The 14,999-nt window shown below is 39.3% G+C and overlaps 3 protein-coding genes across 5 annotated transcripts in view; 2 read left to right on the plus strand and 1 right to left on the minus strand.

Moving 5' to 3' along the window:
• Nucleotides 1-6,332, plus strand: part of b4galt5 (beta-1,4-galactosyltransferase 5) — a 59,308-nt gene extending 52,976 nt beyond the window's left edge. The window contains 3 exon segments of the mRNA NM_001045332.2: nucleotides 55-1,958; nucleotides 2,164-4,114; nucleotides 4,167-6,332. The gene's annotated coding sequence lies outside the window, so the exon portion shown is untranslated.
• raf1a (Raf-1 proto-oncogene, serine/threonine kinase a) overlaps nucleotides 1-14,999 on the plus strand; it is a 778,989-nt gene that overhangs the window by 31,540 nt on the left and 732,450 nt on the right. The window lies entirely within an intron of this gene.
• The window catches only part of emilin3b (elastin microfibril interfacer 3b), a 28,490-nt gene continuing 24,474 nt past the window's right edge, over nucleotides 10,984-14,999 (minus strand). Inside the window, exons 5-6 of one of the 2 annotated variants that reach the window (XR_015523068.1) lie at nucleotides 11,509-14,936; nucleotides 10,984-11,361 (exon numbers count right to left, since the gene is read on the minus strand). Coding sequence is in view for 1 of the 2 variants with exons in the window: in XM_087306434.1 (XP_087162560.1) it covers nucleotides 13,650-14,936 (1,287 nt within the window). In the remaining variant the exon portion in view is untranslated. Of the gene's footprint in view, nucleotides 14,937-14,999 lie in introns of both variants that reach the window. The other variant, XM_087306434.1, reaches the window with a different exon arrangement.

Here is a 14,999-nt window from a genome sequence, read left to right on the forward strand (position 1 = left end):
ATCAACCAGCAAAAAACAAACAAAATGGCTCCTGTATACTTGAATTCACTCACTAGTTTCATTCACTCCTTTCAGTGGACTATATTAGTGGGCTGAGAAGTGAATGAGGGTATAGGAGGCGATTTCGGATACAGCAATAGACTAAAATCTAGCAACCATACACAAACCACCGCAATACCAGCAAAAGCTCTAAGTGGGACTTTTGGAAAATGAGTTGCAGGAAGTACAGCATAATCTTGGCTTGTTCTGCTGCCCATTTGAAACGCTGCTTTTCTGTGTGGTTTTGTGCTGACGGATGGGCTTTTACTGCGGTCGCCCTATAGATGTTGTGTGAGTGTTTTCAAGCCATTTTCCATTCTTGCATTGTGTGCTGCCACTCATAGTGAAAACAAGACGAGCGTGTGTTACATATATTAAAAAAATAACAATTTTTATTACAGCCAATAATTAACATTCTTTAATTGCGAGTGTTATTGCCGGTTCATCTAAAACATTTCACACAGTAGACCAAACGTGCACGCTTTGGGCCTCATTCATGAAACATAATTTGTATTGTATATGTATTGTCACATTTTTTCTGACAGCATTGAAAGGAACACCAGTCTTTTTTTGGGGGGAAATATGTTAAAAACAGCTCACGGAGAGTTAAAAAGCTGAGTTTTTCCATTGAGAAATCCATTCAGCCGAAATCCCTGTTTGGCGTGAGCATGTTTAGCTTAGCATAAATCACTGAATCGCATTGAAAAATAAAACGACTAGATGGAGCTGTAAAATTAGCCTGTTTCCTAAAAAGTCGAGTGTTCCCTGTGCAAATCTTCTAAATATGATGACTGAAGACTGAATTTCTGCTATTAGTTATGAAAACATTATTGTCGGTTAACATTATAGTGATAATAAGCTGTTCCATTTAAACGAATAGGTCAAAGAATAAATAATTTTTACCCTGTACACTGTTATATCATTAAAAATATTTGATTTAAGCATTTTTATAATAATGTACATTCCAAAATAGTACAAAAAACAAACTGTATAAACATATCGAGCCAACTATCAATCAAAATAATATGTTTAATATATGCTAATTTTTAAAATAATAAATATCAAATTAATAGTACAGTATCATACTAGTACAGGTCAGGATAAGTGTTGTGCCTTTTTTTACAGTGACTGTGGAACGTTACTAATTTCAAGTTTCTTAAAACATTCAAGTATTTTCATAAATACAACATGCTTATTTTTTACATGTAGAAAAGAGCGTTTTTAAACTTGACTCCGAAGTTGTGTCCACCGAAGTGTTTTTTATTTTTTATTTAAGATTAGCATTTGTTCCCCATCTAGGGAACTTCAACACTGCGTCTAACCAGAACGCTAGGGGAACACCTAGCATACTGGTTAGAGGCAGTGTCTCGTTCCCTCTCGGGTAACTATGGTTGCATACGTAACCCGAGACGTTTTTATGAAGCCTCTAAAGTGACAAGCAAAAAAAAAGACTTTCGTGTGCGCACGTTATATCATGTCATGCGCATGCGATACTAACCCCACAATGTCAAAAATGTTAATATTAGGTTAGACTCAGGTCATGACGTCAGGTGATCAAAATTCTATGTGTAGCCAGCATCTAAAGACAATGTTAGTTTAATGTCCAATAATGACGCCAAATGGCGTCGGTATTTGGTTGGTTTTAAAAGTGATTTAAGGTTTGTTCAAAAGAGACCAAAATGACAAGCCCACATCTTAAACCAACGTCACATTGACGTCCAATACTGACATTTATTAGTCAGGTATGACAATCTAACATCTGATAGACGTCATATTGGTAATGTCCACACAACGTTAAGCTGTAATATCACTAAACATTGATATTTGGTTGATATTAGGTTGGTTTTAGGTTGGACATTGATGTCTGTCTGATGTTAGGTTCTGACGTCAACCCGATTTCCATTTCCAAACAAAATGTCACACATCCCTACGATGTTGGGGTACAGCGTCAACCTGACGCAATGTTGACATTCTGAGCCTGCTTGGGTATATTTATATCATGCGCACGCGATGTTATGTCAAGCGCACAGAACTGCAAATATGCAGATATTATAAAAATCTATCGATAAACACACCTTCTGCTCTCGCTCTGCATAGCTGTTTGCTGAAATGACAAACGAGTTGAAAACAGCGCAGTGGAAATCTGCCCCTGTTTTCATATCAAAATTAAAGAGGACTGAGTCGATAATTTAGTAGTGTACAGTTCATGAGCTAATAGCAAAACTTTTAGGGGGGCTAAAATAACCCCCAGTAGGTTTTAGAATTTTACCTGAACATTACAGTGAAACATCATTCAGTTGACTTGTCGTGATCTCCGAAAAACTCTCATGAAATTTTCGGTCATCAGGGGGCGGGGAAGGTGCAAGTTAAACAAAAATGCACCACTTACAACAAATTAAAATGTGAGCTATAAAACACATTTGGTATACAGTTGAAGGGGAAGCAAATACACAAAATTAGGGACACCCAATCAGCAAAACAAGTGAGTATACCGAGGGTATATTTTTGATTGAATCAATTATTAATCCTCAGAAGTCCTAATACCCAAACAGCTCGCGGAAAAAAGTAAGCCTACGGAGCATACGTGCGCATAACCCGACTATGCCACTGACGCACACAATACGTATGTATCCCATGCACACAATATGGAATCATGCGTGCATGTAAATGTCTTCATTATTATTATTTTTTGCACATGCCACTTTAGAACCTCCATAGTTTTCCGTTGCTAACGCTGAGCGCTCAACGTTTTTACAGCCATTGCAAGAGCAGCGCACATCAGTGTCAATTTTTAGCTAGCTGTCCAATCACAGTGGACAAGGGGCGGGACAATACCATGCAAATATCAACAGATAATCTGCTATAGGCTTGTAATGGTGCAGCGGGCATACCTGTATCATAGCAACCGACTGAAAAAAAAATGCTGTGCTGCAAAAATGCTCACACCAGAGCTTTTTTGCCGTTTCTGTACCGTAAAAATAAACGCTTCGGTGGACACACAACTTAATGCAAATAACTGATTTAACTACTTACACAGAAATTCACTCTTCTGTTGTTCGATAAGGCTCCTAATCAATCATTTATGAAGCATAAATGAGGCCCTTAGCTTTTCTTTCTACCATTACAGCACATGATCATCGCACGTCTTTATGTGCATTAGAGACTCTATAAATGTGTTTGTGTGCGTTCATCAAACCAGAGGCTGGTCCTCATATTTATTCATCCTTTTATGAACACATTTGTTTGTTTTTGAATAGTTTTTTTTCACAATTTCTTATTTCCTTATCTTATTTTAAAGTGGAGGGAAACAGATCAAGTACGATAACTGTGATGCAAAAGCAAGCACTGAAATCTGTTTGTCCTCATGTATATCCAGTGTGAGGCCGTTGTTGGGAAGTTTGTGTTTCGTATGACGACACGAGAGAGCGGGACGTTACAGAGACCCTGCTCAGCGCGCACACAATTCACTGATATAACCAATGGTGCTCGTCTCACGTAAAAAAACACTGTTCCTCTGGCAGAAAATGATACGGGACAGAAACTACTTACACTCTTCCTGATTGTCATGTAGCAGTGAATGGTGTTGGGCAGGATGTGCGCTGAGTGGCTCCTCTATAACGCTTGGTTCTCTCTGTGTTTGACGCTCGTGGAGTTTTTGTGCCAATGTTTGGGGTCTTTTTCTATTAATCTCGTATAGCAGTGAACAGATGATACACAGCGTCCAAGTTGCCATTTAATGTAATTCCAATGCAATCTCACGGCATTTCGTAACTTTTTGATTTAGTGGCTAATTCGTATGAATTCATACGATCTAATTCGTACAATTTAGTACAATTTGCTCATCACTAGGGCCAGACGGAATCTGCGGACGTTTTTTGCTATTTCTGCGGAGAATTTTGGTAAAAATCTGCGGAATTATTTTGTGGGTATCCAGCAGAATATCATAACTAAAACCTTAATATATTAAATAAAAAGTAATAAATTACTGAATAAAAACTGAATAAATTCAGATTTACACATTTACTCAAGTAAATAAACAGAATTAATAATGGGCTAAAAATCTGCAGAAATCTGCGGAATTCTGCGGAATTCTGCGGAAAATCTGCAAAAAATCTGCGGAATTCTGTGCGCGCAGATTCCATGTGGGCCTACTCATCACCCAGTGACGGTTGAGTTTAGGGGCGGGGGGGATGTCACGTCTACTTTTTAAAATCTTACATTTTTGTACGACTCAACGAATTCGCACGAATTGTACGAATTCGTACAAATTAGCCACTAAACTGACAAAACGTAAAATACTTATGTTTCCTCTTGAGATCAGGTTGATAATTCCAACATGAAGCCACCAATTTAAATATCAAATGACAAAAAAAAGAGGCAATTCACATGGAAAATAAAGTATTTGGATATATTTTTAAAGAAAATCAGTTAAAAAGTTGATGTTAACGCTTAAAGTTGGTTTTGTTTATAAGTTATAAACGATATCTCATACCTATACGAAGTGTTTTCATTTAGTGGCTAATTTGTATGATCTTATTCGTATAATTTAGTACAATTTGCCCAATGACAGTTGAGTTTAGGGGTGTGGTTTGATGCCACGCCTTCCTTTAAAAAAACATTTTTATAGGACTAAATTCTTACAAATTAGCCAGAAAACTGACTAAATGTACAATTTTTGTTTCCTCATAAAATGTTTTTTTTGTTTTTTTTTCGTTGGAATAAATCCAGGCCTTATCAAACAGGAATTCTGTACAAATCAACTTACATTTTCAGTTGTACAGGACTGTTTTTGTTGTTGTTTGTTGGGGGGGTTGGTTGATTGTTTTTTTAAACGTGATGTCTATTTCTGTCAGTTCATTTTAAAGGGTCATTTTGTTTTGTTTTGCTTTGTTTTTATACAGAATTCATATCATATTTAATTCAATGAGATCAATTTTTGACAGAATTTTATTTCTATTAATTGAATCTGGAGCATTTCATTTTTTTATGTACAGAATTCCTGTTTGATTACTTGGTTCTAAATTTGCACAGCCTGTAAAGTGATGTGCAAAAATAAATAATGAAGACTTTTGCTTGCACATGTGATACGTATTATGTATGTCTGTCAGTGTTGGGAGTAACACATTACAAGTAACGTGAGTTACGTAATAATAGTAACTAAGTAACAAGAAAAGTGACATTACTTTTAAAACATAAGTAATAATATTTGAGTTACTTTTTAGTTTAGTTAATTATCTTTTACAAAATAAATAGCTGAATTAAAATTAAAGTAGTTACAATGGATCCCACAGTCAATGAGAGAATGTGTTCGTTATTCTGAACGCACTACATTTCACAATTTACATGGAAAATAAAGTATTTGGATATTTTTTTTAAGAAAATCTGTTAAAATGTAGATGTTAACGAATTCGTACGAAATAGCCACTAAACTGACAAAACGTAAAATACGTTTCCTCGTCAGATTAGGCTTGTATTTTTTGTTTTTTCTATTTTGTCGAATTAAATCTAGCCTAGCATTGTTTAATTTACATTTTAAAAGAAGATGCAGTAGTGAGGGTCGTGTGTGTGTATAGCAGGTGTGTGTGCGGACCCCATCATTGGCACGCTCCAGTCCACTCAATCACCCATTCTGCTCCAGTTGAAATGACAGGGAAAAGCATCCCTTGAACAACTGGCTGCCTTAAAACCTATTAATTTATTCAATATAATCGCGTTTTTATTTTTATAAGCAATATATTTAAACATGTTAATGCGTTTATTCACTTGTGCGCATTGTGTAGTGTGTTTTGAAAAAAATAACATGTCATGTAAAGGATTTTCTGCATCCCTTTAGTCAGATGATGATTGGTGCCATTGACCTCTTTGTGAATGCCATGAGCTGTCTTTATTCACTCCAACATTTGTTTTTTATCATAACAGGCCTTAAATACTGTTTTAGTTGTTGTGATGTTAAAGATGCTCCTCTGACATCATGATGTTTATGTCTTAGTAGATGTTTTGTTGGCCAAACACAGTTTTTCCTCAGAAACGCAAACCTCAAAACTCACGCAGCATTATCTGTAGGTTATCTGGAATGTGGAGGAAATAAATGCTGTGGTCGTCAATAAGGAGATCAGCAGCTCTCCTTGAAGTAAAGCCATCTGCCACTTGTACAACACACATCTCGGCCTTAGTGTTTGTGTATCGACATATCTTTGAGTATAGACACACTTTCTATGATGTGCGATCTTTTGTTTTCTATTATCATTGTTGAAATGACTGAAGTACACCAATAAAATTACGTTTAAGCAATATCTTTTGTAGTCTTGAGTGTGTTATTTGATACATTTCTAAAAAAAAAAAAAGAAACGTATTTTTTATTTATTTGATACGTCTTCCTTGATTGATGAGATTAAAATGGATGACTAATAATTTCTTAAAGTTAAATGCCAGTAAAACCGAAGCCCTTTTGGTTGGCTCAAAATCTGTTTTATCCAAAGCTCAATCTTTTACCCTGTTTGTTGATAACTCCCCAGTCAATTTCTCAACCCACGTGAAAAGTCTTGGGGTTATACTGGATGGCATGCTCTCATTTAGTTCTCAAATTAGTGATATCTTGGATCCAACTTTTGTTTTTTCAATAGGAAGAGGCTCATTTAACAAATCAAACTTATTGGGAATTTCACAAGAAAAACAATGGTGTGCTTGGTTTTAACATATTCTTTCATGAGATATTTAGAAGTTTCTGAGCACTTATAAAATGTGTTCAATGTGCTGCCAATTGTGTAGGAGTGTCAATGCAACCCTCTTCTCCCACTCTTCACACACTGATAACAACACAATTCCAATCAAAATAATTGTGTCTTATTCCCCCTCAAAGTTAGCAAGCAACGACTTAGTTCAGGGAAAAAAAAAAAAAAAGCTCAGTTCCCTGATCTCAACCCAATTGAGAACTTGTGGGGTGATATTAAATGTAGTTTTAGATTTATATTGAGGAGCACACCAGGAAAAAAGTGAATAAACTTAAATCTTACTAAGATTCAAGACGTGAAATCATTAATGACTTTAGGATATTTTTGGCTTACAGTGGAATATCAAAGTTTGTTGTGACCTGTTTTTAAGTCCCAAGCTTCCCCTGTGCTAACAACGCAATAATATTTATATCACACCGTTGGCATCATTTCCTTTTCTCAATTTTAGATTTGCAGTTGACTGAGTGTGTTTGAGGGGGTATAACATTTTTTAAACATTTTCCGCCCACATCAGAGGATCTTCAGTGCGATAAATATGTGGTACAAGTGTTGGTGGTTTTAAAGAAGAAACCTATTTGAGGCAGGGGAAAAAAGTTGTCACAAGTTTCTTCTGAACATCCTACACTGTAAAAAATATATCCATAAATGAGCAGCATTTTGTGATTCATGTCTTGTTCTTATTTATTTATGCTTTCGAGTAGCATTATGGGAGATTGATCTTTCTTCCAACATTTAAAAAAAAAAGACTTTTATTAACATTTTTATTAAGTCAAAGCGGGGGTGCTCAAACTTGGTCCTGGAAGGCCAGTGTTCTGCAGAGTTTAGCTCCAACTTGCTTCAACATATCTATCAGGAAGCTCCTAATATGCCTATTAAGACCTTGATTAGCATGTTCAGGTGTGTTCAATAGAGTGGAGGAACTGTGACGTCAATTTGTAACCCAAAAGCAAGTTAGCATTTTAGCAGTATGGGTTCCCTCGACTCAAAGTCAATGCCCACATAGCAAAATTTGTCTGGCCCAGCTCTGGCCCAAACAATCAGGTTTTGCTTGGCCCACATGCCGCAGTGAATTACGGTACATGACTGGACCAAATCTGGCTTCCAGACAAGGGCCAAACACGGACCATATCTGGGCCAAGTCTCAGCCAAGTTAATAACTCATAACTGGGCCTTAACTGGGCCAGATAGGTTGGTGTGTCACGATGGCAATGAAATTGATAAACCCATGGAGTGATGCGCTTTAGGCACACTATGGGCACGCTTTTTCTCAAAGTGACCTGATTGGTAGAATTTTTTTTCTTTACTCAAAAATGATTTTAGTGTATTTTAAATGTGGGTCAAGACTGGCCAAACTCACATGGCCCACTTATCAAATTTTTAAATCTGGGCCAAATACTACGTTTTTCATCTGGCCCAAATCTTGTGTGCCGCCTTAAAGACGGTGCCACCTCTGCCAAACCCGGGCCATGTTTGGCCCACATGCTGTATGCCAGTGCCGGATGAATGCCTGCTGTGCCAGCTTCATGCCAAATCTGGGCCAGAATTCTTTGCTACTAGGGTGTTTTTATTTTAGATGGGTGGCATGGTGGCCCAGTGGTTAGTATGTTGCCTCACAGCAAGAACGTCACTGTTTCTAGTCCTTACCAAGCCAGCTGACATTTTTGTGCAGAGTTTACACATTCTCTTCGTGCTTACGTGGGTTTCCCTCTGGTTCCCCAGTATCTCCCACTGTCCAAAAACATGCGACTTAAGTAAATTGACTAATCCAAATCGGCACCAGACATGCTCTTAGTAAGTAGTTATCTCTTAAGAGCAATCACTATCTGTTCATTAGCTACTACAGCAGGGGAATTCTCAAGATCTACCTGAGCTCAAACTCCTGTCTCGCCTTGCAAACGGGAGGGAGCCCAGGGCTCGAGGATCTTATGAGCTCAGGGCTCTCTCCCGGGACAGCATGCCAAACAAGCTTTATAATCAATCATCAGCTAAGTGTGAACTCTTGAAATGTCAACAAAAGTCACTTTGTTAAACTGTGGAGTTGAATTTTCAACATCAAAAGTCAACAGAGCGGAGATCAAGATCCCATAGTGCCATTCACAGCTGTAAATAAATCGTAAACACTTGTGAATCACCAAATACTGTTAAGTTAACTGATATATTTTACAGCGACCGTCATTAATTGTGACTGTAAAAGAACAGCACTGTAAATATTTAGATTTTGTGCTACCATTTTATCTTCAAAACGCACCGAAGACTCTGTTCAGCATGTCCTGATATTCCAGCTCTATCTGCCTTATAATAAGATGCTACACTGACACAGAGACTGTGGCCTCCTTTGAGTCGTCCCCTATAAATAACGCTCTCCATTTGAACAGCATTCAGTGCTCATCTGCTTCTTTTCACCAGACAGCTGGAGAGAATAGAGGAGCTGCACGAACACAAAGATCAGGATTGTGTTGAACAGGAAACTGTTTCACATAGCATGAATGACAGCTCTGAATAAAACCCTTCAGTCCAACACAGAGACGCCAATGAAACAGCTCTTTTAAAGCTTGATTAGAGGTGAATGTGTGTGCATTTATTATATACAGGTATAATTTTTATTTAAATGGCCATAGAACCCCCCTGTTTCAGCAGGGTGTTTTCACACCTCTAGTTTGGAAAAAGGAAAAGTGGGTGTGTCACAGGCTGATTTATACTTCTGCGTCAAACGCCGGCGTATGCTACGGCGCTAACGCATAGCCCTACGCCGACGTGCACCTCTCAAAAAACGTAACTACACTTCGCAACGACGCATAGCGCAAGCTCTGTGATTGGTCGGCTTGTTAGACTTGATGAGTCTGGGTGGGACCGAGAGCCGCGTGAATGCTGCGAGCCTGATGGAGCGATTGTTTACAAGAGTGGAGTCCCGTGAAGGAGCTCCGGATGGAAAGTTTTGTTTTGTGTTTACCTCATAGTTAAAGTTGTTGCACGTCCGCTGGTTCCTGCCTCAAAATGAGCGAGTTTGAACCACTTGTACATCCCGGAAGTGTTCAGGAAAAGCAAAACAGCAGCGAAGAAACTCGACACAGAGGAACATTTACATCTCACTGCCAACTAGCGTTTCGGAAGTGTTAATGCAGACCAACAGAGACAGCGCGCAGAAGTATAAATGCACAGCTACGTTGCATGCGCCGTGGGTTACGCCGGTCACTTGACGCAGAAGTATAAACCAGGCTTTACACAGATACACAGGGTAAGTCAGAAAGCCGTGTGTGTAGACTATCCTGTACACTATCCTGTCACAATGTGTCGAAAATTCAACATGGCGGTCGATAATAGTTTGATTGCGGTGTCTACATGTTTACACTCGGACAGCAGCATTTACAGCAGATCTTTCAGCTCATAATATTGTAGTGATATTAACGTACTGTAAGCTAAGTAACTTAGAAACCATTTTAACTAAGGTCTGTTTAAACACTAAAAGAGTACTGCTGACAATACAAGCTAACTTTGCCATCTGAATAAACAAACAAAGACACAAAGACACTGATCGCTTTCTTACCAAATCTGTAAAGACAGGACAATCAACACCAGCTGTTGCCACGTTTTTCTTAAAAGGAGACAAGCAGCAAATCCAAATTTTACCATTTCCAGATGAGAAAAGCTCTTGAGTAAAAAATGTTCTGTACAAACATGTTTCCGCTGCGTGTTGCGTGCATTGTATTCCATACGTGAGTCCAGCTGCGCTCTCATAGCGGGAAAATGAAAACAAAACCTTAGTTGCAGCACATTTATAAACACTACAATGACCCGTATCTCCAAACAATTCTTCTTCTCCCACTTGTTTTAGCTACACAACATGGCGTCTCTCTCTGCTGTCTGTTTCAGGTAAAACAGTCTTGGAAGCTATCATGCATATTAATAAAGTTGCACTGCATACACAATAGAGCGCACTGCATTGGTTCTCATAAATTAATGCAGCACATTCAGAGACGTCACGAAGTACTCCCAGGTGCAGACGTCCAGTCTACACGCTCAAATAGCTAATCGCCATGACGCAGCTTCAAAAATTTGTTTCAGCATTTTGTCATGCTGTCCCAACTTTTTCTAATTTAATAACCAAATGACATTATTGCATTCATGTCTGTCTTAATGGTTTGAATTTTTTGCTTGCTGAAACAAATTATAAAAATTATTTAGCAAAGTATAAAAGAAATAATTGACAATCTAGTTCTTCGGTCCACACAATCCACTTTTATTCATGAAAAATTATAATCTCTTAGAAAGCATTTTAATAATGCGAAATATATACTTTTGAACAACTTATTCACACACATCAAACCTTTAAAAAAAATGTGTAGCTTCGTTTGTGTTACAGTAATTAAAACAGTAAGGAGATGACTGGGATGCTGAGATGAGAAGATAGAGAACAGTACTTGCCATGAGAACCCGTAGCAGCTTAGTAGTGTCAGAACATTCGCTTTCCTGTGTTTTACACATCCGATACTTCATTTAAAGGGATAGTTTACCCAAAAATGAAAACACTGGCATCATTTACTCACCCTTTACTTATTCCAAACCTGTTTGAGTAATTTCTTCTGGCCGTTATCTTGAGAAATGTTGGAAACTTATACGCATCCATGGTTTATTTTTTTTTAAGTAAATGGAATTTAATGAATACTGGTTCCCAGCTTTCACCAAAATATATTTTTCTGTGTTCAACAGAATAAAGAAACTGATGAAAATTTGGAACTACATAAGGATTAAGGGTACATTCACACAAAACGCATGTTTGTGTATAAAAATGCGAAATGCAGCAGTCAGGAATGGTTTAAAAAGGTCTCCTTAAAAAATCCTTACATTACTGTGAGAGTTGTGTTTAGGGCAGCCTGATCTCACGAGAAAACGTAAGTATTTTACGTTTTGCCAGTATGAATTCGTATGAATTTGTGCGAGTTCAGTCGTACAAAATCTTACGATTTTAAAAAGAAGGCGTGGCACCTAACCCCACCCCTAAACCCAACCGTCATAGGGGGATAAGCAAATCGTACTACGAATGTACGAATTACATCATACGAATTCATACGAATTAGTCACTAAATCAAAAAGATACGAATTGCTTTGAGATAGTGTTGGTTTAGGGTTGGGGTAGGGTATTTATAACATCCAATTAATGGTTAATTTAATAAATAATATGAACAATTCTTGGTGTAACTGCTGTTTTGAATTACTCTAAGGGTTGTGTTTAGGGTTGGGGTAGGGTTTTCATAACATACAATTAAATGGTTAATTTAATAAATAATATGAATAATTCTTGGTATAACAGCTGTTTTTACAGTACTGTGAAAGTTGGGTTTAGAGTTAGGTGTTAATAAAATAGGGGTAGGTGTTAATAAAATAAAATTTATTGGTAATTAAATAAATAATATAATTTTCATTAACTGCCAACCGTAGCTGTATCCCTTCTAGCAAGAATCTCTCCTCTGCCATGTTACTTTCGAATAAATCAAACATAGGCTCATTTTGAAAACGTACCCCTGTATACATTTCTTTAGATCGCAAATTATGTAGCCAGAGCTATGAGAACACTACGAGGCGGTATGATGCTGTTTCTTTTCGTGCTTACCAGCTGACCTCTTACCTCTGTGTGGATGTTTTTTTTTTCTTCTGTTACCAGTTTGTCTGGTAGGTCGACACGCATGTCGACGGACTTGAGACAAAGAGCAGAGTTGACGATGACAACGAGATTTGTGTCCGGTGAAGAACGGTTCCAGAAAGCAGTTAAAACAAGAACGATAAAAAAAAAATTATAATTAAATTGTGAGAATGCGGTAAAATCTGAAAACATGGTAAAAATCAGATGAGGGCTTTTCTTTTTCTGGATTGCTTTTTAAAACACTGCAGTTAGGTTTAGCAAAGGGGGTGGGCGGGTAAATCTGTGCTTTTTAAAACACTATTGGTTGGGTTTAGGGAAGGATGGGGGATCGGTCGGTTGGTCAGTCAGTCAATTTTCAGCGGCCTCTATTGGATTAACGTGAGAACAGCAGACACGTCGCAAGAGAAATTTGAGAATTGAAAAAGCACACAACGACCTCAGGTCGATTCGCAAAAATAAAACTGCAATTAAATATAGCTCCTGGGACGTATTTGGCCCTCTACAGAAATGTATATAGGGGTACAAAATCAGAATCAACCTGGGTTGAATAAATAAGTTGTCATGCCAACCTGCAACTGTAAACATGAGCTCAAATTACTTGTCCGTCTCTGAGTTCTTCTGATTGGTCTACTGTTATGGAACTGACATTCATGTGCGAGACATTCATTTAACTTGACAGTGCACGTTTGCATAGAAAAACAATAGAAAATTAGCACATTGAAATGGAAAAACATGTTCTGTGTCAATGACCCCTAAGTTTTCATTTTTGGGTGGACTATCCCTTTAAAAACTCGTCAAAGATGCTTAATACAGTCACACTTTCATCATATAAGTTAACAAAACTCAGTTAAAGAGACAGTTCACTCAAAAATGAAAATGTATTTACTCTTTACTCACCCTCGAGTTGTTTCAAACCTTAATGTTTCTTTTATCTGATGTACACAAAAATAGCTAGCTGAAGAAAGCATTGACTTCCATAGTAGAGAAAAACAGATACTATGAAAGTCAACAATTTCAAGAATTCTTCAGAATATCTTCTTTAGTGTAAATCTGAAGAAAGAATCTTCAACAGGTTTGGAAAAAGTGAAGGATGCATAAAAAGATGAATTCAGATTCATGTGAACTATCCCTTTAAATCACTATAAAGACTTGAACAAAATAAGTAGAAGACAAAAGGCCCTATTGAGGGCACAACATTTTGTAGATTTGTGCAACCTCAGGCCTTGTGGCTTCCCTAGGGTCTACTGGCCGTCGCCCCGCTCTATTGCGGAGTCCGTTTTGCTCATGCAGTCTCTCAGGCCGTCCTTTAGCTGCAGCAGCTGCTCCGAGTGGCTCTCCAGTGTCCCGCTGACCTGCTGCAGGAAGCTGTCCGAATGTCTCTCCAGCTCACTGCGGATTCTCTCCAGGTCTTCTGCGAGCTCACCCAATCCTCCGCACTGTCCCTCCACCTGGGAGATCCGGCTCTCCACCCCTAGCACCTCTTTCTGAATCCCTTGTGTAGTGGAGCGACAGCCCTGCAGCTCCCCGGCTAACCGTCTCCGCAAGCCCTGGAGCTCTGCCTTCAGCTGAACAAGCCTGCGCTCCCCGGATCCCAGCACAGACGCCTGCCGCTCCACCAAATCTGAGATGCCCTGCACTTGCGTCTCCAGTCGGCTCTCTCGCTCCCGCCATGTGGAGTTCACCTGTCCGACTTCCCGTGCAAACAGACTGACCGAATCACGCAGCCCCTTTAAAGTGCGGTTAACTGAGTTGACGTTAATCTTTAGGAGCGTGATCTCGCCCTGGATAGAGCCCTCCGTGTCCTCCTGAGACAGCTGTGTTAGGAGGCCCTGTAAGGTACTGTTGAGATGGTCCAGCTTGCTTGAGTGCTCCTTTAGACGGTCCGTCATTTTCTTCTCTGTGTCCTTGCAGACGTCAGTTTGGATGAGGGCTGTGTCTGGGCTTGAGGCAGGGGAGCAGGCAGAGGTGCAGAGGAGCTCAAGTACAGACATCTGCTTCTGCATCCCATCCAGATCCGCCTCCACTCTTCTCCGAACACTGTCTATTTCTGTTTCTAGTGCGGGAACCACTTGTCCCTCAAGCAGCGCCGGTGCAGTGGCATTGCTCAGCTCCTCCACGGCTACAAACAGACGTCTTTCCAGTGTCTTTAGCTTATCGTCCAGGACAGTCCTGAAGCCATCTAGAGTACCGAAGCCTTGCCCATCCAGATCAAGATCAGAGGAGTTAATCCTGGCCTCCAGGTCCAGCAGGCGGGTGTCCAGCAGGGTGTGGATGTGGAGCGTCTGGTCCGTCAGGTCTACTTGCAGCTGCCTCTGGGTCTCGGTCAGGCTCTTGACTGTGTCCTCCAGTAGGAGCATCCTCCGGCTATGGCTGTTTATCTGGTCGCAACAGTTCTCTGTCACCGTCAGACCCTGGATCTGTGCCTGCAGCTCTCCCAGCTCTTTCCTCAAGCCCGTCTCTTGGCCATCCAGTGAGAGCTGGATCTGCTCTTGACCAGTTAGGTGTTCGTTATGACACTGCTGCTGCACCTGAGGAGAGAACAGGGAAACTTATTAATTTTATAAAGCAGGACTGACAGGTTGTAAATGCCA

This window comes from Danio rerio, chromosome 23 (genome assembly GCF_052040795.2).
Source record: "Danio rerio strain M-AB ecotype USA chromosome 23, GRCz13ab, whole genome shotgun sequence".
In the NCBI taxonomy this organism is placed as follows: domain Eukaryota; kingdom Metazoa; phylum Chordata; class Actinopteri; order Cypriniformes; family Danionidae; genus Danio; species Danio rerio.